At 30.9% G+C, this 23,726-nt stretch overlaps 3 protein-coding genes, 1 long non-coding RNA gene and 1 other non-coding gene across 6 annotated transcripts; 2 read left to right on the top strand and 3 right to left on the bottom strand.

Moving 5' to 3' along the window:
- Positions 1–1,273: 1,273 nt before the first annotated feature.
- LOC127252603 (UPF0187 protein At3g61320, chloroplastic-like) lies at positions 1,274–4,273 on the bottom strand. Of its 2 annotated transcripts, XM_051276844.1 has the most exons (5): positions 3,172–4,273; positions 2,439–2,519; positions 2,150–2,317; positions 1,864–2,070; positions 1,274–1,771 (listed from the first exon to the last, which is right to left on the bottom strand). In XM_051276844.1, the coding sequence occupies exons 1-5, from the start codon at positions 3,907–3,909 to the stop codon at positions 1,547–1,549; spliced, it is 1,419 nt and encodes a 472-aa protein (XP_051132801.1). In that variant the 5' UTR covers positions 3,910–4,273; the 3' UTR covers positions 1,274–1,546. The 2 variants fall into 2 exon arrangements, with proteins under 2 accessions (XP_051132801.1, XP_051132802.1); XM_051276845.1 differs by lacking the exon at positions 2,439–2,519 and having other exon boundaries at positions 3,172–4,255.
- Positions 4,274–4,552: 279 nt separating this feature from the next.
- LOC127252604 (uncharacterized) lies at positions 4,553–6,381 on the bottom strand. The gene is made up of 2 exons (XM_051276848.1): positions 6,156–6,381; positions 4,553–4,862 (listed from the first exon to the last, which is right to left on the bottom strand). Exons 1-2 carry the CDS (start codon positions 6,267–6,269, stop codon positions 4,740–4,742), a joined length of 237 nt encoding a protein of 78 aa, XP_051132805.1. The 5' UTR covers positions 6,270–6,381; the 3' UTR covers positions 4,553–4,739.
- Positions 6,382–6,521: 140 nt separating this feature from the next.
- TRNAC-GCA (transfer RNA cysteine (anticodon GCA)) lies at positions 6,522–6,593 on the top strand. Its single transcript has one exon. It is a non-coding gene; the product is annotated as a tRNA-Cys (tRNA).
- Positions 6,594–8,709: 2,116 nt separating this feature from the next.
- On the top strand, positions 8,710–22,004 carry LOC127252303 (uncharacterized). The gene is made up of 3 exons (XR_007839059.1): positions 8,710–8,966; positions 21,284–21,421; positions 21,513–22,004. It is a non-coding gene; the product is annotated as an uncharacterized LOC127252303 (long non-coding RNA).
- Positions 10,071–12,036, bottom strand: LOC127252302 (transcription factor MYB17). The gene is made up of 3 exons (XM_051276407.1): positions 11,667–12,036; positions 11,271–11,400; positions 10,071–10,872 (listed from the first exon to the last, which is right to left on the bottom strand). Exons 1-3 carry the CDS (start codon positions 11,797–11,799, stop codon positions 10,209–10,211), a joined length of 927 nt encoding a protein of 308 aa, XP_051132364.1. The 5' UTR covers positions 11,800–12,036; the 3' UTR covers positions 10,071–10,208.
- Positions 22,005–23,726: the final 1,722 nt, after the last annotated feature.

Here is a 23,726-nt window from a genome sequence, read left to right as displayed (position 1 = left end):
TTAATGATACTAAAAAATAATAATATTATAATATTATTATTAAATTTTGTAATTTTTTATTATATAATTATTTTAAATTTTAATTATTTTATTATCTATTATATTAATATTTTAATAATTTATTTTTATTTACTTTTAAATTTAAATTTAAATTATTAATTAAATTTATTATTTTAATTATTTTATATAGTAATAATCTAATTAATTATTTATATATAATTTTTACATCATAAATAAATAATAAATATATTTAAATAAAATTAAATCGAATTTAAGTATTTTTAAATAAAATTCAAATATTAAAAATAGAAAACTAAGAAGAAAAGTATAAAAAATTAAATATATAAAAAATTCAAGCGATTTTTAAACCTAAGCCGTCCTTTTATAATTCTGAGAGATGCGGGTTGGTTGTGTTGTTTTCTTATTTTGAAAAAATAAAAAATTATATAAGACATAAAAAAATTTGTATGTAGTATCAAAATAATAAATATATATGTAATAATATTAAAAAAATTATGTTTGTATTAGAATCAATCATATTTTCCTTTTTTTTTTTTTTTTTTAATTTTGCTATCCGAAAGTGCTCATTTGGTAAACCTCCTATCGAACTTAACATTTTGTAAATTAGTCCCTTTCGAATATTGTATATTGTCATGATCAGAGTATTTACTAACTATTATGACAAATCCTGAACTCACCTAATCTATAATACAACATCATGGTAAGTAGAGCTGTTAAATAAAGTACAAGATCGGCTCATTAAGAATTCGAACCAAAATAGTGACTCAAACTCGAGTTCGAACTTAATTGATTTTTATACATATTCTATGTAGTTTTTTAATATATAAATTAAAAATATTTAATTTTATTTATTATTTTTTATAATAAAATATTCAAGTTTTAACAATAAATATAAATTTTGATATAAAAAATTATATATTATATTAATATATAAATATATTAATTATATTGAGAAAATAATTTTCGAGGTCGAACTCTGACTCATTTACCCGCTCTAATATTTGTAGGGCGGTCGCAATTCCAATCTACTAAACAATCATTTTGTGCGAGATTGAATTGTGTCTGGACCGAGTATCCTCCCGCTATACATTTTATTTTATTTTGTGTGGAATTGAAATTGGCAGGCAAATGTGATTTCATCATCACCCACGGCCTCCTCGGCCTCGGCCTCGGCCTCAGCCTCAGCCTCACATTTCTTCTAAATAATTAAGGTCAGGTCGCATTTCTATTTCTATTTCTATTACCCAATTGATTTTGAGATAATAAAACTAATTAAAAAGACATCGCAGCCACACCCACACTGCAAGTGAACTTCTACTACTGCTCTTCCATCCACATGCCATAACATTAACACTCCATTCTACTCTATCTAATATCTATACCCTCTCTCTCTCTCTCTCTCTCTCTCTCTCTCTCTCTCTCTCTCTCTCTCTCTCTATATATATATATATATATATACACACACACACATACAGACATTATGATGAATAAGTGAAGAAATCACAGACAGACCTGGTCAGTCAGTTCATCCAGGCTCTCTATCTTCAAGTGAGGTAGACGTAGCACTATGCCAGCCATTGGGGGAGTGGCTGGGGCTCTGCTTCTTCTTAGGATGGCTCATTATTCGGGTGTTGACTCGAGCCCGAATCACCTTCTCACTTCTCATCACTTCCTCAATGTTGCCGCGAAAGTCACGGCACAGTTCATCCAGCGCCAGCATTGGGAACGGCTCTTCGATCAGAACACCAACCTGCACCACCAATCCGACTTACTATAACTATCTTCGTGCTGTTAGGTGGTTAAACGGGTCGGAAAAAAAAAAAGAAAAAAAAAATGAATTACCTCCTCAATGCAGAACAGAGAAGCAGCACTGATAAAAGTTGCGGGGACAACGAGCCAGTGGCAGTCGTCCCAGAGGATGATCGGGAGAGTTAGATGCCACAGCACTAGAAACCGAGACGTCAGCCGAGTGTAGGATAGAGGGATGGGTATACCGATGAGCTGTTCACATATCGTAATTCCTTCATGGAACGAGCCTAGTTTCGACTCCTGCAGATACGTTGTACGGATCAAACGCCAATGAACCAGTAAGAAGAATATAGAGTCTTTCGGGATTCAATATCTTTACCAGAGTATGGCGCGTGGTGGCATCCATATCGAGCAACTGCAGGCTATGGGAGATGAATTCGATGATACAGCGGGGACGGTGCTTTGAATCAAGGACTACATTTAAATCCTCGGCATTGAGTATGTTCTGAAGATCTTCAGCAATATCCGAGCCATAAAGGATGTGGCACTGCATTTGGAATTGCACAATTAATTAGTCGAATTTCGTGGCATCCATTAAAATGAACCCTGCCCTCAATATGATCCAACAATTCGCATAGATCTCAATCAAATGTATGATAAATAACAACAAAGATCACAAATTCTGCAGACATCCATTCGCCTCTTCTAATCTTCGGAAGCCATTGTAGGACGAACCAGAGCAAAAAGTCCTGAAAATACCCAACAAAAGGGACACTCCAATTTCCAATTACGAATCAAATTTATGCTCACAGTAAGCACAGCAAATTCAGCACCACAAGCATTTAAGTATGTTTACTATTTTTACATTTAAAAAGTGTGTTAAGAATGAAGAAGCAGATCCAAAAATAATTGAACCATAAAAAATATTGCAAGAGAGAGAGGATTTACGTGGAATACCTATGGATCGAATTGTTACAATTGTACAATTATCATATGGATATGAAATAGCCACAAAATTGATTCCAAATTGCTTAGTTATGCCCATGACTCAGTCCATCATATGCTTTTGGAATTTTCACCAAAAGGAGAATTTGAGACATATTTTCTAACAATCTCCACCTTGCCACAAATTCGATTCAATTTTAAAACATGGTACCAATAATATTGCTCGAATTTCTCAATTTCATCTTCAGTCGTATAAAACTCTTATACCACTTGTTAGGATTCTCAAATCGTGTGTTCTTTCATATTATGCAATATTTTCTATGTTTCAATACACTTTTTAGACATAACAATTCTAATAAAGTTCGTTCTAATGGCTAAACGAATCCAAACAAGTACGATAATGATAATCAATCATAAAAAACTAAGCGTACGAGCAAAGGCAAAAAGACAGTATACCTTGAGGGCGACTGGAAACGCCATGATGTACTGCAAAATTGCCTTCCTAAGCATCACGTCCCTTGGACTCACCACGCTCGCAATCACCTGTCCTGCGAGGTCATTAGTCTCCGCAATTACTTCCGTCCAGGCCTTCTTCCCTTCCTCGAACCTCGAGTACGACGCCTCCGTCCTGAAAACCAGAAGCAGCGCCAGCGCCGGCGCCGTCAGCTGGTACGACAGGGACGAGGCTCTCAGCACGGGTAGAAACTCCGGCAGCCAGTGCAGCGAAAGCGCCGTGTTGTAGCTGGCGATGACCGCCGCTACAGAAGTGAACACGATCACCGGTGGAACCAACGACAGAATCACCCGCGAACTCAAGCTCGTCATGAAATGCCGAACGTGACGCAAAGAGCTCCGGTGGTCCACCCATTTCTCGTGATCGTACAACAACCGCTTCTGCCGCATGCCGCGCTCCTTTACGCCGTCCGCCCAACGCGGAATCTCTAGAAGAATCGACAGAAACGGCGATTCGTGATCCAAAAAGGGCGGAAGCTTGGAGGACTGGCACAGACACGGCCGTCTGGCGCTGCTGCATCCATGGGGAGACTTGGAGGGCGACAAAACGGGGGAAGCGTGGAAAATGAAGGGAGATTTATGGGACAATTGCGGAGAAGAAGGGGAGAGTTTCGCAGAGGGATTGTCATGTAGAGAATTAGGGTTTGGAAATTGGGGAATTTTAGAGAGGGAAATGGACATGACAAAGGTCGTGCAGTGCTGTGTTGAGACTGAGGTTGGAGGGGAAATGGGTTTTGACGTTTGGATAGGTAGGTAGGTAGAACCGTTACTACGTGTGACCAAGGTTTGTACACATGTTACCAAGTGATTGGACTGTTTGTCACCGCTCGGTGACCGAATAAGGAAATAATTTTTACATTCTTTGTTATTTATTTATTTATTTATTTTTATGATGTAGGTCACACGTGGCGAACTATGCCGGGTAGGTGACCCAAGCGTCGCAGGTTTATATAGTACTTGTCACCGTTCCGCAGCTCTACTGTCATATTTATTTTTTGACTTGTTAGTCTTTAATATTAATTATTATATCAAAATACAGTAAAATATAAAAAAAAAATGGCAAAAAAATATTTATCAATGTCTAATAATACTAATATTATGATATTTGTAAAAAAAATAAAAAATTATACAAATATATAAATATTTTTAATATAAAGTACAAGCTAACAGAAGAAGTATAGTATATATTTTTATTTATTTATAATTTATAATTTTTATTTTAACATATAAAAATATTTTTTTCATTTTTTATCTAATTAATATTTTTTTATTAATTCTTTAATAAATTTTTCATTATGCTCTTACTCACTTTTATATAAACTCATACAACTAAAAGTTGCTTTTGAAGATTAATTACTGAATTTACTAAAAGTTTAAAAATCTTTGAACAAGAAAAAAAATAAATAAAATCTAGTTTGGATGCTTTTATACTACAGCTATAGTTCTATAAACACTGATACAAAAGGATTCCGAACCATCAGGAAAGCACAATGTTAGGCATCTGAACATAATTAAGGATGTTTGTCTGCAGCATTTGATGTTACCTTACCAGCATTGTTCCCGGCGGATTCCTTCTTCGCTCCGAACATAAACTCTTTCACGGATCGCTGAGCTGACATTACGACATTTTTTATCTGCCGAAAATACAAGATCAGTAATGGATACACAGGAATTTCGACATTTGTGGGGAATAGATAGATATCATAAGTGCTGCAAAAACAAAGGAAAAGTTCCGGAAGCATTTCAAGAATATTATTTTATCTAACTTAATCACTTGTTAGTTGATTAAGGACGAAAATGATTAAATCCGTCATAATAATACACTAATCATAGATAATTAATCTCACCTAGATGGTTGAATTGGTTTGAAGATTTGTTCTAAAAAGTGTATGTTAGTCTTTATTTAATCAAACCTAGTAACATTGTCTTGATTATTAAATGGGTCGAATTAATTTATTTCAAGTGATATTTGTACTAAAAAGTCTATGTTAGTCTTTATTTAATCGAACATAGTAAACATTGCATTAATTATTTTATCGACTATACAATCCATTCAAATAATCATAGGGAATATAACTTCATTCTACAAAGTAAAAACACCCTAAGAACATAATCTGATTGAAATCTAACAAGTTATTATCCAATGAAAGTTTAGTCTATTCATGGATGACCTTTGGATCATAAAACATTTAAGATACTTCGAATCATTGCATCAAGCCAAATGAAATTATCCGTCAATAGGGCAAAATATAATGGACAAATCAGGCAAGTAAATTATCCAATGCAATTTTAATTCATAAATCACAAATTGCATAGCCAAGAACTTCATTTCCGATTTCCAAGTACTAACCACGGTTTACTATAAATTTTTACTATTTAGATTCTACTTTCTTTCAAAAGTATCACATAAAACAATTACTTTTCTTTTTTTATATTATACTATAATTTTATTTTACAATCAAAACATCACATCGACATCTATTCATATCACATCAAACAACTATTCAAATTCAACTTTTTACTATTGAAAAATCCAATCACAAAAACCAAAACTCACAAACAAACACACCCAAAGAGTTTCATAGACCTGTGGTTCATAATGCATTTCTCCATAGACAATATACTTTACTCTCCACTTCACAATACATATTAACAACACTCAATTCTCCAGATACAAATTCATATCGAACTGAATCTTCGCTAACAAAGATATCAATTCAATTCATTAACTCACCTCCACTTCATTTTTCAATAATCCGCACAGGAATTGAATAGGAGTCCACAATAACATCGAAACAATCAAACACCAAAAAGCCATTCAAAAACTAAACCACAGCCATACAGCAGCGAGAATCAATTTCAAAAGCAGCAACAACAACCTATTCAAAACAGTAATTTAATCAATCGATCGACCAATTATCACTTACGGGGTCGAGAAAGTTCGGGTCAGGGCCATAGTCAGCAGTGATCAGGAAATAAGAAGCAGTGACAGTAGCCACCATTGTTGTCCTCCTCACAAGCTTATCGGTCTTCGGGTCCATCTTTCCCTCTGAAATTACCCTCCTCGGGGATGCATTTGTCGAGGAATCAATCTTAGGGTTTCTAAGCTGAATTGAAGTCTTCTCCTCTTTCCCATAAAATTTGTAAAAATTCGACAGTAGAATATACGTCATTACGTTGGCCGTTCCTAATAATTAACGTCTAGTCCCTACAGTTTGAAACGATAATAATTTTCGCCTTACTATACTTATTTATTATAATAAATATATTAAAAATAAGTAAATTTACAATAAGGGTCCATAGCTCAGTGGTAGAGCAATTGACTGCAGATCAATAGGTCACCGGTTCGAACCCGGTTGGGCCCTTACATTTCTATATAATTTTTAGGCTATTGTTTACTTATTATTATTATTTTTTTTGAATAAATAGATTATATATTATATTTTGTAATAATATTAATTATAAATCGTATCAATAAAAATAAATTTACTCCATAAATAAATTCTAAGTTTTCTTTGAGAGGTGGGGCTAATTTTTTAAATTTCAAAAAAATATAATTTACTTGTTATCCAATAATTTTATAAATAGAATTACCATATTTGAAAAATCTTGCAAAATATCAATTTACAACAACAATTACATATTACAATATTAATTTTTGTATTATATAAAATTGATAAATAGAAAACAAATTTATTAAAGAAAATAGCTTTTAATAAAATCATCTCATATTCATTTGATTGAAAGTTTTTTTAAGGTTCTTATTATTATTATTATTTGCTACATTTTTTTTATATTTATTTTTATTATATCAAATAATTATTATAATTTAAGATTAAATTTTAAATATATCAAATAAACACTAATAAATATTTAGTCATTCTTTAGTTTACTTTTATCATTTTTTATATTATATATATAATCAAAATTAAAAATAAAAATAAAAACAATGTGTTGAAGTGGGGTGGGCTCCCACTTACATCCGCCTCTGATAACTAACCGTAACAACGGATTCACAAGTTTCGTAGATCGAGTGTGTCAAAATCGTAAATTGATTGTACAAATCAATACGTTCGGATATTGGCTTCACAAGTTAACAAAAGTTTTTTTAATAAGACTTTTAAAAAACAATATGCATTTTAGTTGTTGACCTGAATAGTTTATCAATTTTAAATTTTACTTAATTTTGAATAGCTGGTTCAACTTATCCCCAAGTATTTATTACATTCTTCGTACTTGCGATGTCAATATTAAGGCTCTTAATAGTATGACAACAACTATATGTTGTCGTGGGTTTACTTTGGTATTAATTGTAACTCTCAACAAACATAAAATACAAATGAGACACAGATTTACATGGTTCATCGACAAACATAAAATACAAATGAGACATATATTTACATGGTTCATCGACAACTTGTTTGCTACGTCTATAGACAGAAACGAAAAACATATTTATTAACGACAGCGAAGTTACATGTTACAAATTTTATATCCCTAAGTCTATTAAAATCAACCAAAAGAATACATGATTCAACCTAATACCAATTCCAAAGCTTACTGCACACCGTCAACTGAAAGCCACTCCGCGCCCTCGGAACCATGCAAGGGAGACCCCTTGACCCCCCAAAGCATGTATTTAATAAGTCTTAACACAAATGGTATGTTTGTTTGGGAGATTGGATTATAAATACATTATTCATCTCATTTTTTTCCCCAAAAAATATCAAATCAAACATTTATTTTTTATTTTTTATATTATACTAAAAATTAATTTTACATTCAAAACATCATATCAACAACTATTTATATCACATCATACAACTATTCAAATTCAAAATTTTTACTATTCAAATTCCAACACAAAATCCAAAACCCCAAACAAACACACCCAAATTCTGTTTGAATAGCAGTGATTTAAAACTCAAATGAGAATGAAAATTTTCATACTTTCTATTTTTTATAATAAAAAGATATACTATTTTCTTTTTACTAATAAAAAATAAAAACACTTTTTAATGACTAATTAAAAAAGAAAATAAAAATAAATTTAAATGATATAGTGCAATATATTAAAGAAAGAATTAATATGTAATGTTATAGTTTGAAATATACTCGGGTGTGTTTGTTTGGGGGATTGGATTTAATTTTTACTATTCATCCCATTTTTCCCCCCAAAAACATCAAATCAAACACCTATTTTTCATTTTTTATATTATACTAAAAATCAAATTTACATTCAAAACATCACATCAACACCTATTTATATCACATCATACAACTATTTAAATTCAAAATTTTTACTATTCAAATCCCAACTCAAAATCCAAACTCCCAAACAAACACACCTTCAAAGAAAAAGTAAATCTACAGCCAGCCAAACAAGTTTTATATTTTATTTTATTTATCTATCCAAGCCCTATAGAAAGAAAAGCAGCATTTTGATCTTGTATGGTTTTTTTTATCAAATGAACGTGGAACCCGCAGATGCTACGAGTAAACTGAAAAAGTTTGAATCATGACCGCACGATAACTCGCCCAAACCTTACACCAACTACCAGGCCGGCCTTACGGAGCTTTGTCATCTTTGGTGTATTTAATAAGTTTTTAAAACAATATGGCGCACTAGCAGGCATTTATTTTTCAACGGCTATGGCGGCGGAGTCGAGCAGCGGAAAGATGAGACGGCTGTTCCTCCCCCAATGGATGGCACTATTTCTCTCGCGATTAATTCGTCGGTATGTATGCATTTGGAATTTTGGTATAAATGCGTTTTGAGATTGTCGAAATTAATTGTTTGCTGATGTCTAATTCGTATTCCATTTTATCGCAATTTAAGAACGTAATGCTTGCTAACGAACATGGAGAAGGGTGGATTACGGCATAACTTGATCACATTTATTGGCTGTCTCATTGTGAATTAGCGGCGTCAGATGTGATGAAATTTAGGGGTGTTTATTCCAATGTCCATGCCTGAAAGTAGGTAGATTTGTTTTTTGTGAATTAGCGCGTCAGATGTGATGAAATTTAGGGCTATTTATTCAATTTTCCATGCCATAAAAAGTAGGATTTTGGTAATTGATTTAACTGCTGTCATTTTGGAAGACTTGTTGGTTTCAAGTACTGTGGTCCATTGATAGATTGAAGACTTCAGGAAAAACTTATTGCTACTATCCTGCAATTTGAAAGTAGCCACGTGAATGAGGTAATTGCAATAGAATATGATTCAATGGAATAGCCTGGAAATATGAACAGTGGAGTGTGTTAAAACCTGAGGTAGATAGATCTATCTGTGTTATACAAATGCTTCTATTTGCAAAGCTAGAAAGCAAGAAGACATTGCTTTGCATCTAAAGGTTTAGGAGGGATGTAGGCTTATGTTATTGTTGCTTTTGTTCATAGGGGAATAGATCTAAACCTATTAACAACTCTTATCAGGATAAACAATGGGCTACACATAATCACTGTTCGTTGAATTTTGCTGAGTTCAGTAATATTTGGCTATTGATTATAGTATATGATATTTGGCCAAACTGTCTTACTCAACCCCTGAGAATTTCAAATGTATTGGCTTTCATAGAACAAGGCTCTTTATTAATCCTAAATATGTTGTCTGTAGAAGAAACTGGACTCTGGGTGATGCTGACAGTATTTCTCAGATGTAGGCTCAAAATAGGCTGCATAAAGTTTCTTCATGAAAAGAATTATGCCTAGAAACCCAGCTGAAATGTACAATTCTTGGTGCAGAACTAAGTTCATGTATCATTTTAAAATTGTAGGCATGGAAAGAATGCCAACAGATGCTCTTAACTAAGTTCATGTTTGATAGTAACTAGCAGGCATGAAAAGTACGCCAATATATTACCGTTAATCAGTCAACATTAAAATACATAGGTGAGATGGATTCTTAACTGCTTCCATCCTAAGCTAGAAATATCTAAAAGAAGTAGCTGAGATACAAAAGACATACTGCCATAGCTTCAAGAACAATTAAAGTGGCTTTGAGGAAACATATCTGGATATGAGGAAAAACAATCAGGTTGTCCGAGGAAGCTCATGTCGTTGTTACATGGAAAGTCCAAAAGCAGCTGCAAAGCAGATTCAGATGACGAGTCTCCCATTTCGTCTGAGCTGCAGGAATCGTATCCTGGCTGGACATCTTCAACACAAGATTTGCTGTCATCGTTGTGGTTGCTCCCTGCAGAAGAAAGCCCTGATGCAGGAATTCCCATTTCTGTAGTAATTCCTGACAACACACCATCCTTTGTCGATGAGGACGATATTGGGCTCTCGGAAATAACTTTTTCTCCCTGGTTGTAGTTTCGGAATGTTTCCCCAACCTCTGAATTCCAGAGGCGTAGGAAATAGTCCCCCTCAGATTTGTCCGCTGATGATGGAGTCAAGTTAAGTGATTCCTTAGATAGGCGTGCTTCAGCCTCCAGTCTTGCACTCTCCCATTGTGCCATGTGGCGGGTGGAAGGAGACGAGGGCAGTCGTGGAACCAGTCCATTGGGTGTCAAAGAGGGTTGATGAGTCTGAGGGTCAATGCCCATCTGAAGCAATCTCTTCTTCAAATGAGTGTTCCATAAGTTCTTGATTTCATTGTCGGTCCTTCCGGGAAGTTGAGAGGCAATAGTGGCCCATCTAATGAAAATCAATCAATGGAAATCTTGAATTAAACATTAGATTTGGTTTATCTATCCTACCTCATTTAAAAAACTGAACTAATACAAAGATGGATCTCTGTCATAGGAGCAAACTACTTCTATAGAAGTGTAGGGATGAAGGTGTGAACACAACGTAGTATTCAACCTTGTCGAACTATTTCAACTGAAAGAAGCTAATAGAAGATTTATCATCTCATATACAATTACACTAATAAAGGCAAAGAGACCCTTTCATTGAAAGAACATTTTCTTAAATAGGTGCTGTGCATATCTGAACACACCCCTTATTTAACCTTGTCCTTTAAGGGCCAAGAGTGGTTTATTCTAAAAGTGTATCATGTATTATTTAATTACTGTAATAAAAACGTAAAGAACCTGTTTCCCAGGATTGCGTGCAACTGTATAACAAGCTTCTCTTCTTCTGGGCTGAAAGGACCTCTTCTAATGTCTGGTCTAAGATAATTAGTCCAGCGTAGCCGACAGCTCTTACCACATCGAAGAAGCCCTGTGAAAGAAAGAACAAACTAAATTCTCAACTAGTTGGCTCTACAAAGACAAATCTTGTGACACTTATAACTGCATATACTTGCAGCCAATCTAGCCGTACTAGTAGTCCTATTGACAAAGGAAATCTGGTCTGAATTTCATATCAGTTGAAACTATACATAGTTTATCCACATAATCTCTCCAACATTATACATCACAGTATAAAGCCTGAAAAATCACAGTAGAATGGAAATAAAAACACACACACACACGCGCGCCTAAAACCTGCAAGTTTGGGGAGAGAACGCCAGCTTCCATGGCCATGTTTGTTGATATACTCGACTAATTTCTCATCTTCCTCCTGCGTCCATGGCCCTTTTTTTAACCCTTTCTTGTCACAGCATGGTGATCTCCCCATTAAGAAAATGAACAGGCAACTCAGTGACACTTAAACTACAAAGCAAGAAAAACTGGTTTCTTGAAACTCCAAAGAGAAATGTTGAAACACAGACGAGCACACTAGCACAATGAGAGAGTCTCCAGGGAAGAATGATGATGAACTCTGAACACCACTAGACAAAGTATTGAATCTTCAAAACATAAATGTGAAAAGACAATTCAGTAGTGCTTTTCTTAGAGACCAGAATGGCGTCTCATTAGCTAGGCTGTGCATTGAATGCACTTACACTGATATACATACATAGATAAATATATATAAAAATATTATGAATTTAGAGAGGACATAAAATGCATGATGATGAGATCATATGGATTTTAATATACTTTTTAGTTGATCTAAATGTAGTGTAATTATTGTCATCAATATGGACGAGGATAAATGAATTAAATTGAATTGAATTGAGTTGAATGATTGCAAAATAGAATGGAATTAAATAAAAATATTGTGTATTTATTGAATTGAATTGAATTAAGTTGAATGATTGCAAAATGGAATAATATAAAATAAAAACACTGTATATTTATGGTGCTGCATTTCTGTGTTGTTCCCTTGCCCTCAGGTCCCAGTTATTTATTTCTGCCACATATTCCTTCTTACATATACATACATATGTATGCATGCTTGCATTTATGTGTGTGTATTCAAATACATGAGCTTGATTTGATTTTTACCCACCAATCTTTGATAAAAGCCCACATGTCTTGGCAATGTTTATTTATTTATTTTCTATATTTTTACAGATAGGAAAATGCCACATTAGATGCAACTTTTTGAATGGACACTATGTATATTTTTGTAAGGAGCCCCTCAAAATATGAGAGCTTTCAAAATGACCTTCAATTTTCACAATATTGTTTTTTATTTGACTTTTTTTTTTTTGCCTCTAATCAATAGCTAGTAGTTGTTAATACTCATGACCTTATGTAAGGCACGGTCTTCGAATGAGAGTTTACTTTGTGTTTGTTTTTGTCTCTATATTTGCATTTTTATTTCTACTTTTATTTTTTTTGTGAAATAGTTATTGAATATGACGTTTGATATGAAAATTTTCTATATTTATGAAAACCCACATTTTAGTAATTTTGGATTGAAGTCAGTCATTTTGATCATGTTTTGAGTTTATGGCAAATATTATAGAAAGAATATAAAGATGAAAATTATCTTGATACAAATAAGGTTTTTATCTCCATGTGTATGGTTAAACATCTTTTTCGATTTTGTTTAAAGTTTGTGTATTGACTTCCTAGTAGCAAGTGTTACGGAGTTTATTCATTTATATTGCTGAAAATCTATTTCAATGTTGTTTAAAGTTATTGTAGATTGTCTGTTATAAGGTGTTGAAAATATATCAATCTATGATGTTGGGTATACTAAATATACTTTTATATTAAATGCTACAAATGCTATTAGCATAGTAATTGTCCACTGCAAATCAAAAGACACTAATGGTCATAAATGCATTTAGTACATGCTAAATATTTACATAGTCAGCACTCAAGCTGGTAGCCGATTAAAGAGATAAATAGTTTAGTGCCATAAGCAAAGAACGCCTCCAAAGGTGATATTAATTAGGAAGTTAATGATCTTATAAAAATTATATAATATTTTTTTAAAAACTTATTACTCACTAATAAAATAATATATTTAAATTAATATATATTTTTATTCTATCTTCCATTTTTGCATAAATGGTATACTAATTATGAATCATTTATTTCAAATCCCCACTTATAACTCTCTTTTTTTTTTTTCTTTCTAATCATGGCTTTGTTTGCAAGTTTCAGATTATTATTATTATTATTATTATTATTATTATTATTATTATTATTATTATTATTATTATTATTATTTTCTAAAGGCAAAAGGAAAAATCATTTGCGTGCAGTGCCTCTTTGTTCATTTTGTTTTCCACATCCCCTATGTACTATACAATCTACATTTTTTTTTTAAAAAAGAAAGGCTACCAAAAGATTCACCATGTTCATGCCTATGCTCCATATAAATCAAAACAATATCATACTAGTGTGTAGTTACTCATAGTTAAATTCAAATGGATTAGTTGGTGAACTGAACTGAATTAGGTTAGTTGTGGAAAGCCCTTATTGACCTCAGGATTGTAAATTTAAATTTAGTATCTTGTGACGAAAATCTTCCTAACGTTGTGATGGTCGGAAGAACGATTTGTCTTGACGATAGTTGTGGTTAGAAAATGGGTCTATTTAATAAAGGTCGTGTAAGTTGTTTGGCAAATCAAATGGAATATCATTGAAGGGAAAGATATGGACTTTATGGTCCTTATTTTGAAGAGGTGATTTGTTGGAAAGACTCAAGTTCCACATCGAAAATAAAAATCAAAATATCTTTGGTTATAAGTTAACATTTAACTTCACATAGTAAGAGGTCTTTTGGAAAAGCCTAAAAACAAACTAATCTAGTGATAGAGAGCCGGAACAAATACTCGAGAACGAAATAGGGGCCAAGCTCCTACTCGTGTACAGAAGGCGGGAAAAGGCTTAGACTTGTCTTTGCAAGCTTGGGTCTTTAATAATCTCAAGTATTTGTTTCGACTCTCTATTATGCAGTCTTTGATCAAAGTAAACAATATTATTCTAGTGTGGAATTACTCCCTTCACCACAAAAATGTCCTAATGGTCAAGTAAACACATTCTTAATTATTGATCTCATATGAAAAAAGGAATCATAAACTAATAATAATAAACAAAATAGACAGTGTTAATAATATAAGCAGATTAAAAATCAGAAACTATTTTCCATCCTCCTCAATTGCTGAAAAAAGAAAAAGAAAAAAGAAAGAAAAGAAATATAGTCTTGAATTCAAGTGGAGTAATGTTAATTTTCCCTTGTCAACTCCTGTAATTGAGGTATTCAAATGAATCTAAGGAAACCTTTATATCTTTTCAACTCCAATCCTATTGATATGCACACACACAGAGTCACACACTCACTGGGTAGAGACGTGAGATAGCCAGAGGGTCATTAAAATTTCAAGATCTGTGCAGTCCACATTAGTGTACAGTTTGTCACTGTGTGTATGTGGAGCCATGAGGAGTAAATGCGAGGTGGTATTAAAAACACACACAAAAAAACAGGGCATATGGGGAGAGATGGAGAGAGGGGACACTTACCACTCTTGCTTTGTTAGAGAGGGCGAAAGGAGAAGATGAGATGCAGTCAAGATTGAAAGCATTTATTATGCCCTTCCTCCTTCATTCATTACTACTCTGCATTCATTACACACACTCACACTCATTCATACATATAGAGATACATACATCCCTACAAACATATAATGCAGAGAGAGAGAGAGAGAGAGAGAGAGAGAGAGAGAGAGAGAGAGAGAGAGGTGCAAGAGTGAAGAGAGAAGAATACATTTAATGGAGGGGGGACAGAGATTCAGGCAGCATATGGGGGGAGGGTTTTAATGCATGTTACTCTTGAACAGGTAAAATAAACTTTTTTGTGTTGAAAATAAAAATAAAACTGACTTCTTTATATTTTTTAAGTAATAGAAGAACACCCTATTTGTAAATGTTTCTATTATTTGTTTCTAACTAAATTCACTATTAGAAGTTAAAAATAAAATAAAGCTATAGAATTCAGGTGTGTTTGGAATGTTTTAGGCTGTTTTGTATTTGAAGTGTTTTAAATGGAACATATGTTTATGATGTAATAGAAAATAAATGTTGACGAAAACACATTATACTGTAGATTGCATAGCGATAAATAGATTGAAATCCCGAACAAACACAAGTAGCTTGGTGCTGGAATGCTTTCAATAAACAGTGTGTTTACTTGTGATTGTTTCTGTAACTTCTTATTATTCAATCAACCAATTTCTCTCTAAACACATCACATCCAACTCCAAACTCTAAGGGTGTGTTTGTTTGTGGTTTGATTTTTGGGTTTGCATTTTTTAATAGTAAAATTTTGAATTTGAATAATTGTTTGATGTGATAAAAATAGACGTCGATGTGATTTTTGAATGTAAGACTGAGTTTTAGTATAAGATAAAAAGAAATAAAAATATTGTTTGATTTGATATTGTAGAGGAAAAAAAATAAAACAAATAGTACAAATCTAGTAGGAAACTCACAAAAGAACAATCCAAATTTTTATTCAAATCATTACGAATGTGTTTGTTTTGTAAAATGATTTGAAAGAATTTTTTTAAGTGAGGTATAGAAAATTATATGCAAGATAAAAATAATAAATATGTGTAATATATTATTATTATTATTATTTTAAAAAAACGTGTGTTTATTTCACAAAAAAGATCATCCATAACCCAACAACTATTTAGTTTAAAAATATTAAAATAACAAAATACAAAATGAAAGCTCATTAAGGTTTCTAATGGTGAGTGGTTCAAAGAATATTTAATTCTGTAGTAATTTGTTCAATTAAACATATACATATACATATATATATATATATATAGATAGATATATGTATACCTGTAAGTGTCTAAGAGCACCCTAAAGGTTCTTTCCACTTGTGAAATTATTTTCTGACTGTTACAAGAAAATGTAAAAAATCAGATTGTATTGCCTATTTTACTTCATAATTTTAATGTATAAATGATGATGAAAGATTTTACTCTATCAAGTATTAGCAGTTTATACATGGTTTGTTTTCTTGAGGTTTTTTTCGTATATTTTGTATTTTGATATATTTTAGAGAAATTTGGAGATTAAATAGTAAAATGATAATAATAATAATAATAATAATAATAATAATAATAATAATAATAATACTATAGTAAAATCACTCTGTAAAGTCACAACATGCAATCCATTGAAATATTTTGCATTTATAGGTGTCAATCTAACATTGTTTTTTTTGAAAGTTTTTCTCTCTCTAGTTTTTGAAATTATGTGAATAGTAAGGATTGAGAGAGACTGCAGAAAAAATTGCAATAAAGGGACATCCCTTTTTCTAGTGACATGTCCTAATCCTAAATGTTAGAAATTTTGAAATCTCTACCGCAGCTTCTGGATCTGAAAATATGTGTCGCTTTTTCCTCCATTATTGCTGTGGTTGCTTTAATGTGATTCTTGAATTCTTGTTTGCAAGATGTTAAAGTTCAGTTAAGATGTTTTGTCTAATTTTGTGTTGCAACTTTATGAGAATCTCTACTTGCATGCACATTTATGTAAACTTCATTATCTATCACTCTCTTACTAATTTTTGCATGATTTTTCTTTCTAAGTCATGGATGTCATTAATGAACATTTCTTTTCACTTTGTAGATTTTGATTTGATGTACTTTTTGTGTATTTCCATTCCAAGCTAGCTGCTTGTATCATGTTGTGCTTGCATTTGAGATAGAATTTAATGGTTTGATATGTTAAACAATTTAAGCAAATCATGGGGTATATTTTAGAAAAAGAATTTTGACATTATTCTACCATCATATCCAAACCCAAAAAATATTAGATATCTCTGAGATGATTGTATATTGCTTGTGAGATTGTTATTTGTTGTTGTTGGTCTTATTTTATTTATGGATAAATTACATAATACTCTTTTGTATTTTAGTAAAAAATGCACAAAATACCTCGTATTTTATTCATTACATTAAACATTTTTGTGTTATCCACACAATTTTCTATACTTACATAAAAAATTATCCCTTCAAATTATTTCACAAAACAAACAAACCCTAATGATTGATAAATTCTTTAGTTGTTTATTTTATTCATAAAAATAGTCTTTTAAGATATTTTACCTTTTTTAGTTGTATAAAACTTTCATAATTAGGTGCGTGTTTACAACCAAATATCAACTTGGATGATTATGTTTAGTGCATACTTTAATCTAATATAAAAGAATTTTACGCAATAAATAAAATACAATGTATTTTGTGCATTTTTATTAAAACATAAGAGGTATTACCCTTTATTTATTTATTTATTTTTTTGGCCCAATATTCAAGTCTCATTTTAGGCATGTTCACTATATGTTATTATTTGGGATTATATGTGAGATTATTTGGGATTATGTAGTAATCTTGTGTTAATTAAATTAATACATGAAGATGACAATTCTCATTTATACCAAGTAGTAACTCGCCCTTGATGTTGCAAGGCATCGCTATAAAAAGTCCACATTATGAATCTTGATTCTTCCTGGGATTTCTACATAGTTATATTGAAGCTACCAATGCAGATTTAGCTAATTCGTCACTTTTTTTTTTCATACATGAGGTCGATTATATTATCCATGTCCTTTACACAATCTACACTTAATGTGAAATTGAACTGTGAATGTTTAGTTTAATATTGAGCTTAGATCAGCCTGATCTGTATGTCAATATAGATTGATGAATATATCTTGAATTCGTGTTTTTGGCCTAAAAATGAGTTGTACCTACAATAAACTGTTCCAAACTGAATTAGACCCAAATCTAACTTACTAACCATGTTACATAATACAATATATTTATTAACATTAGCTTCATTTCTTCATCTCTCTGGCATCAAATTTTGAGTTCATGTTCCTCTACTGTTATATTATCTTAAATTTTGCTATTATTGACATTAATAATAATATTATTATCGTTCACTAGGTTTTGATTGCATTGGGACCTGATTTTAGATAAAATTTTCAAATCCTACTGATTCAAATTGGGGTTCGATTTTGTATATGTCATAGATGTAGGTTTGAAACTTTCATTTATGTGACATTCCCTAAAGCTAGAACTTTGAATGGGGCTGAACAACTTAAATAGAACTGAGTGAAATTACAGTAATCATACGTTCTGTGTGGTTGAATTCAACTTCAGCCTATATTTGAATTTAATATGGGACTAAATTTGGGCATTTGGTACTATTTGCATGGATATATCAAATTAAATGTGCCTGCTTATGGTAATGGTAATTTTAATTATTTTTTATATCCAAAACAACATGCAATTTAACATCTTTGTATGGCTTCGGATTTCCTGTCTGGCACAGCTCCTGTCCATCCAATTGCAGAGCGACAGGTGTTTCCTTACCTTTTATTTTTTAAATAAAAATTAAATTTTTATTACAATTTACAATTTTACTCCTTAATTTTAATAGCTATTTTATTTCTCTTTCAACCCTAAATATAATTATTATTTTGTTTGAACGGCGCGCCGGTCGCCGACTAGACCGTCGCCGCCGCTCTCTTCTTTTGCCCATCGTCGGAAAATTTCTCAAGACATATTCTTACCGCACGCACTCTAGTTGAGAAAGAAACTTTAACTACGATGGAAGACCAGAGTGCGTGCGGTAACAATGTCTTGAGAAATTTTCCGACAATGGCCGAAAGAAGAGAGCGGTAGCGACGGCCTAATCGGCAACCGGCAGCAGGCGGCAAGCGAGGCGATGGAATTGCTGTGTTGTTCAAACAAAATATAAATTAAATTTAGGGTTGAAAGAGAAATAAAATGGCTATTAAAATTAAGGGGTAAAATTATATATTGTAATAAAAATTTAATTTTTATTTAAAAAAAAAAAAAGGTAATGAAGCACCTGTCTTTCTGCAATTGGATGGACATGAGCGACAGGGAGATGTGCCGAACAGGAGATCCGAACCCATCTTTGTACGTATACGGTTATGGAAGCTTGACTTGTAAAATTCCAAGTATATAGGCTTGTATTTCTTAGCATTTAAAACCTGAGCCATTTTATTAATTTATTGGGCTGATTTTGTGCAGAGAGCATTAATGTCTCTTTCCTTTGCCATATAAAATTATGAATAGGCTGGAGTTATTGCCTTCGCTTTTATGTTTGCATTAGAAAAGGCAAAAATAGTGCTACACCTACACCTACACATGACTCCATTCACCATCGGATTAAACATTCGAATCATAAGGGTGAAAAACATATGTATATATATATATATATATATAAAGTGGCGGAGCCACATAGGTCCCCGAGCCCTCGTGCCCGCCGTTATGTTGGCTATATTATTTGTTATATAGGCTGTGTTTCTTTAGGGGGTTTGAGAAATTTGGATTTGAATTTGGTTTTTATTTGAATTTTGAGTTGAGTTTAAATTTTGATGTTTGTTTTGTATTTAGATTTTTAGTGAGTTTTGATATGATTGATTTGATGAGGAATAAATATAATAATATAAATGTGTATTAATTTGTATAATTTAATTATAAATCTATATTATATCTATATATATATTTCTAAGTTTTTTATTTATTTGTATTATAAAATATTTTATTCTCTACAAAATGACATATATATTGTATATATTTTATTAAATTATACATATTATAAAAATTTAAATTTAAATTTATAATTTAAATAAATAAATAAAACATGTTAGCAGTAAAAGAGGCCTGGTTTGTCAGGCCATACAATAGTTTTGGCCAAAACTACACAGAAGAAAGACATCCATAAATCGTTTGTCCGTTCAAATTCAAGCAATTCTTAACAAATTAATATTCTTATATTGATGGAATACGTTAAAATATATATCTTTATCATCAATTCAGTTCAAAATAATAAAAATTACTTATTTTTTAACCTCAACAAAGGCTTTAGCCCCTTAAGCGGAACTAGTTTAGCTCAGCCAATACATATATATATATATATTATTTATTTATAACGTAAATATATAAAATATTCAAGGTAAATCTTTTGCATAATCTGTATTGTGTTAACATTCTGTGTATAAGTATTGGGGTTATGTTTGCTATTTTGACTACCATGAGAATAAACAGTACAATAGAATTTAAACATGCTGGTGTTAGAATGTATGCATTAATTTAACTTATCCCAGGCATATTCTGGTCAAAGTTTATCAGAGGACCACCCCCGCAATTATACTTTTTGACCAACCCCTAAAATTTGCCTATTCCAGTCTAGGAAATATTCTTTTATTTTGTATTTACAAAATAGAAGAGAATATATAAATATAATATTATAAACACTTAAGTATATTATTCAATGAAATTATGATATAGTTTAATCATTTATAAATATTACAGTTGACTTCAAATTGCATGATTTGATTTTCAAATGCCAGCTCATGCACGACATGATGTTTGAGGGCTACTTTTTTGTTAAAAAAATTGTATGAAACAAGAAAGTTGATTGAAGGATTATGCTTACTTTGCAAGAAAATAGATTGTCGTCAACTTGATTCCATACTATTATGGAAGAAGGATGTCGATTTAGAGAATTACAAGTTTTGTGCAAAATCACAATACAAAGAGAATAATGGGAGTTCCGATGATGTGTCTAATGAAGAAATAAATGAACAAATTTTATTTGGATTTTTTTTTTTTTCCTTTTTTACGTCGAAACATAATCAACTTACTTCAACTAGCTCCACTGACGATGAGTGTGATGGATAAGGTCATCCAATGTGTAATATATTTTTGATTTATTGATCTATTGTAAATTTAACTATATGTCTTAATCTTTATACAATGCAGATGTCTCAAGTTGAGCATGAGTTGGTGTGCCAGCAACGACTGCATCAGTTTGCTCGATTAGTTAGGCTATTACAGTAGGGTGAGGAGGATGAGCGAATTACATAAGCGCAGACACAACAACGTAATGGGGTGAGATCGGTACGTCGGATGGTTTGTATATTTAGTCTAATTTAAACGTTAATTATTCGTACAAATTTGTTCATAAAAATAAATTACTTTTTCTTTTTAGGTACATCGACATGAACGACAACGGTTACTTCATTTGGAACCACCCAAGACGATACATCAGGTTAGAACATACTTCATTATTCTTCTTTCTTTCAATTCTAAATGCGTGGGCATCGATGGTGGATATCGTTCAGCAGCAGCGATGGTTGTACACCGAGTGGTCTGGATTATGACTGTTGCTTTGCATGCATGGAGGCTGGACATATGAGATACCGATGGTAATTCTCGTCACTTGTCTGTACTTAATTTCTTTTTCTAATATTTATATTTTGAAATTTGTTGGTACTATATGGTTATATGAACTTTTAATTTGGGATTATGGATTATGAGACTTTGTTATATATATTGTGATCGGTTTGCGTTTGTTCGGGATTTGAATTTTGAGTTGGGATTTGAATAGTAAAAATTTTGAATTTGAATAGTTGTATGATGTGATATAAATAGTAGTATGATGTGATATTTTGAAAATAAAATATAGGTGTTTGATTTGATATTTTTGGGGGAAAAATTTTGGATGAATAATAGGATCTTATCAAAATCCTACAAACGAATTAATGTTATTTGGTGGGTTTTACTTTTAAATTTAGATTTGTATAGGTATGTTGTTTGGGACATATTTGGATAAACCAATAGTATTGATCGTGTTTGATTGACACTGTATTTAAAATAAATCTAAATTAATAAGTTAATCATAGTATATGATTTTTATTTTTTATTTTTTATGTGCATGGTGTTTGATATTTTTAAATAAAAATTAATGTATATGATTAATAAAAATTTATAACATGTATTTAAATATTTTAAATATATCTCAATAAAATATATATAATATGAATACTATTTTGTAAATAATAAAATTTTATATAATACTATTTATATAATAATTAACATAAATTGATTTTATATAAAAAAATATAGATTTAAATATAAATAAAAATATTTATTTATGGAAGAGAAAATAGAAATAGAGATATTTTGAATCGATTTTAAGTGTAAGATGTTAAAATTTTAATTTTAAAAAAACAAAAAAAAAGGTAAAAATAAAATAATTTTGAGTGGATCGGAATGTAAGATGTTAAACATTTAGGGGTGTATTCTAAAATTTTTAGGTATTCAATCAAGACAACAATCAATTAAAGTTTATGAATTTTATTGGATTTTAATGGCCAATTATAAAAAATTTGTACATAAGTGGTAAAGAATATGACAATATTTATTAATATTATTTTAAATATTTAATAAAAAGTAATAATTTAAAAATAAAATATATTAATAAATTATTATCAATTTTTATCCATTTACATATGGGTATCATTGTTTTTAATATTAAAAATATCCTTATATTTGTATAATTTTTTCAACAAATGTCATTACATTTATATTATAAGACACAAATATAAATATTTTTGCCGTTTTTTTCTTAATTTGTACTATGTTTTAATATAACAATTAATATTCAAATATTAACATGCAGACGTAAACAGATAGATTGGCTATGGACGAATGTAGTATATGTTTGGAAATTACTATTATCATGTATTATTGTTTTTTTTTAAATTATCGAATACACTGTATTGTCTGTAAAATTAACTAAATATATATATTCTTCGTTGAATCGTTAGTTGTATTAATTTATTTTTTACTTTTTAATTTTATTTTTTATGCAAAATCGTAAATGCAATTTTTTTATCTTTGGTGTAATTGTTTTGTGAAATATTTTGAAGGTGTACTTTTTAAAGTATAAGAAATTGTACATAAGAATAATAATAATAACTAATAAAAAATATAAAAATAAAGTGATATATTGAATGATAATAATATAAAATTAAAAATATAATATACAAAATAGTAGCATTATATATGTTACAATATTTTTATATCATTAATAATTATATATTATTTATTAATATTATTTATATTTTATAAAATATAATAATGTATAATAAATATATTATATTTGTAAAATTTGTGTTTATATAAGTTTATATAATTATATAAATTAATAAAATAATATATTTTATAATTCTACAAAATTCATAAAAAAATTCAATGAAATTTATAAGAATCTATCTAAATTAATTAATAAAATTCATGCATTCCGTGGACTTTCTAAATCTACATATAGATTTTTTAAAATTTTAAAAAAAATCCAATGAAATCTCACATAAATACACCCCCTTGGTTAAATTGATTTACATGTATTAAGTATTTAATA

Source organism: Andrographis paniculata, unplaced genomic scaffold, assembly GCF_009805555.1.
Source record: "Andrographis paniculata isolate CXL003 unplaced genomic scaffold, ASM980555v1 Contig46END, whole genome shotgun sequence".
NCBI classification, from domain to species: domain Eukaryota; kingdom Viridiplantae; phylum Streptophyta; class Magnoliopsida; order Lamiales; family Acanthaceae; genus Andrographis; species Andrographis paniculata.
This window is presented reverse-complemented; position numbering and strand designations above follow the sequence as displayed.

What these genes read in the sequence shown, in the direction of transcription:
- LOC127252603 (XM_051276844.1), bottom strand. Translation starts at nt 3,909, where the DNA reads ATGTCCATTTCCCTCTCTAAAATTCCCCAATTTCCAAACCCTAATTCT. An exon ending in CGTTTCCAGTCGCCCTCAAG is followed by an intron (nt 2,520 to 3,171) that starts GTATACTGTCTT and finishes GGGTATTTTCAG; the next exon opens with GACTTTTTGCTCTGGTTCGT. An exon ending in CTCTGTTCTGCATTGAGGAG is followed by an intron (nt 1,772 to 1,863) that starts GTAATTCATTTT and finishes TTGGTGGTGCAG; the next exon opens with GTTGGTGTTCTGATCGAAGA.
- LOC127252604 (XM_051276848.1), bottom strand. Translation starts at nt 6,269, where the DNA reads ATGGACCCGAAGACCGATAAGCTTGTGAGGAGGACAACAATGGTGGCT. An exon ending in ACCCGAACTTTCTCGACCCC is followed by an intron (nt 4,863 to 6,155) that starts GTAAGTGATAAT and finishes TATTTTCGGCAG; the next exon opens with ATAAAAAATGTCGTAATGTC.
- LOC127252302 (XM_051276407.1), bottom strand. Translation starts at nt 11,799, where the DNA reads ATGGGGAGATCACCATGCTGTGACAAGAAAGGGTTAAAAAAAGGGCCA. An exon ending in TTCTCTCCCCAAACTTGCAG is followed by an intron (nt 11,401 to 11,666) that starts GTTTTAGGCGCG and finishes TTTCTTTCACAG; the next exon opens with GGCTTCTTCGATGTGGTAAG. An exon ending in CACGCAATCCTGGGAAACAG is followed by an intron (nt 10,873 to 11,270) that starts GTTCTTTACGTT and finishes GATTTTCATTAG; the next exon opens with ATGGGCCACTATTGCCTCTC.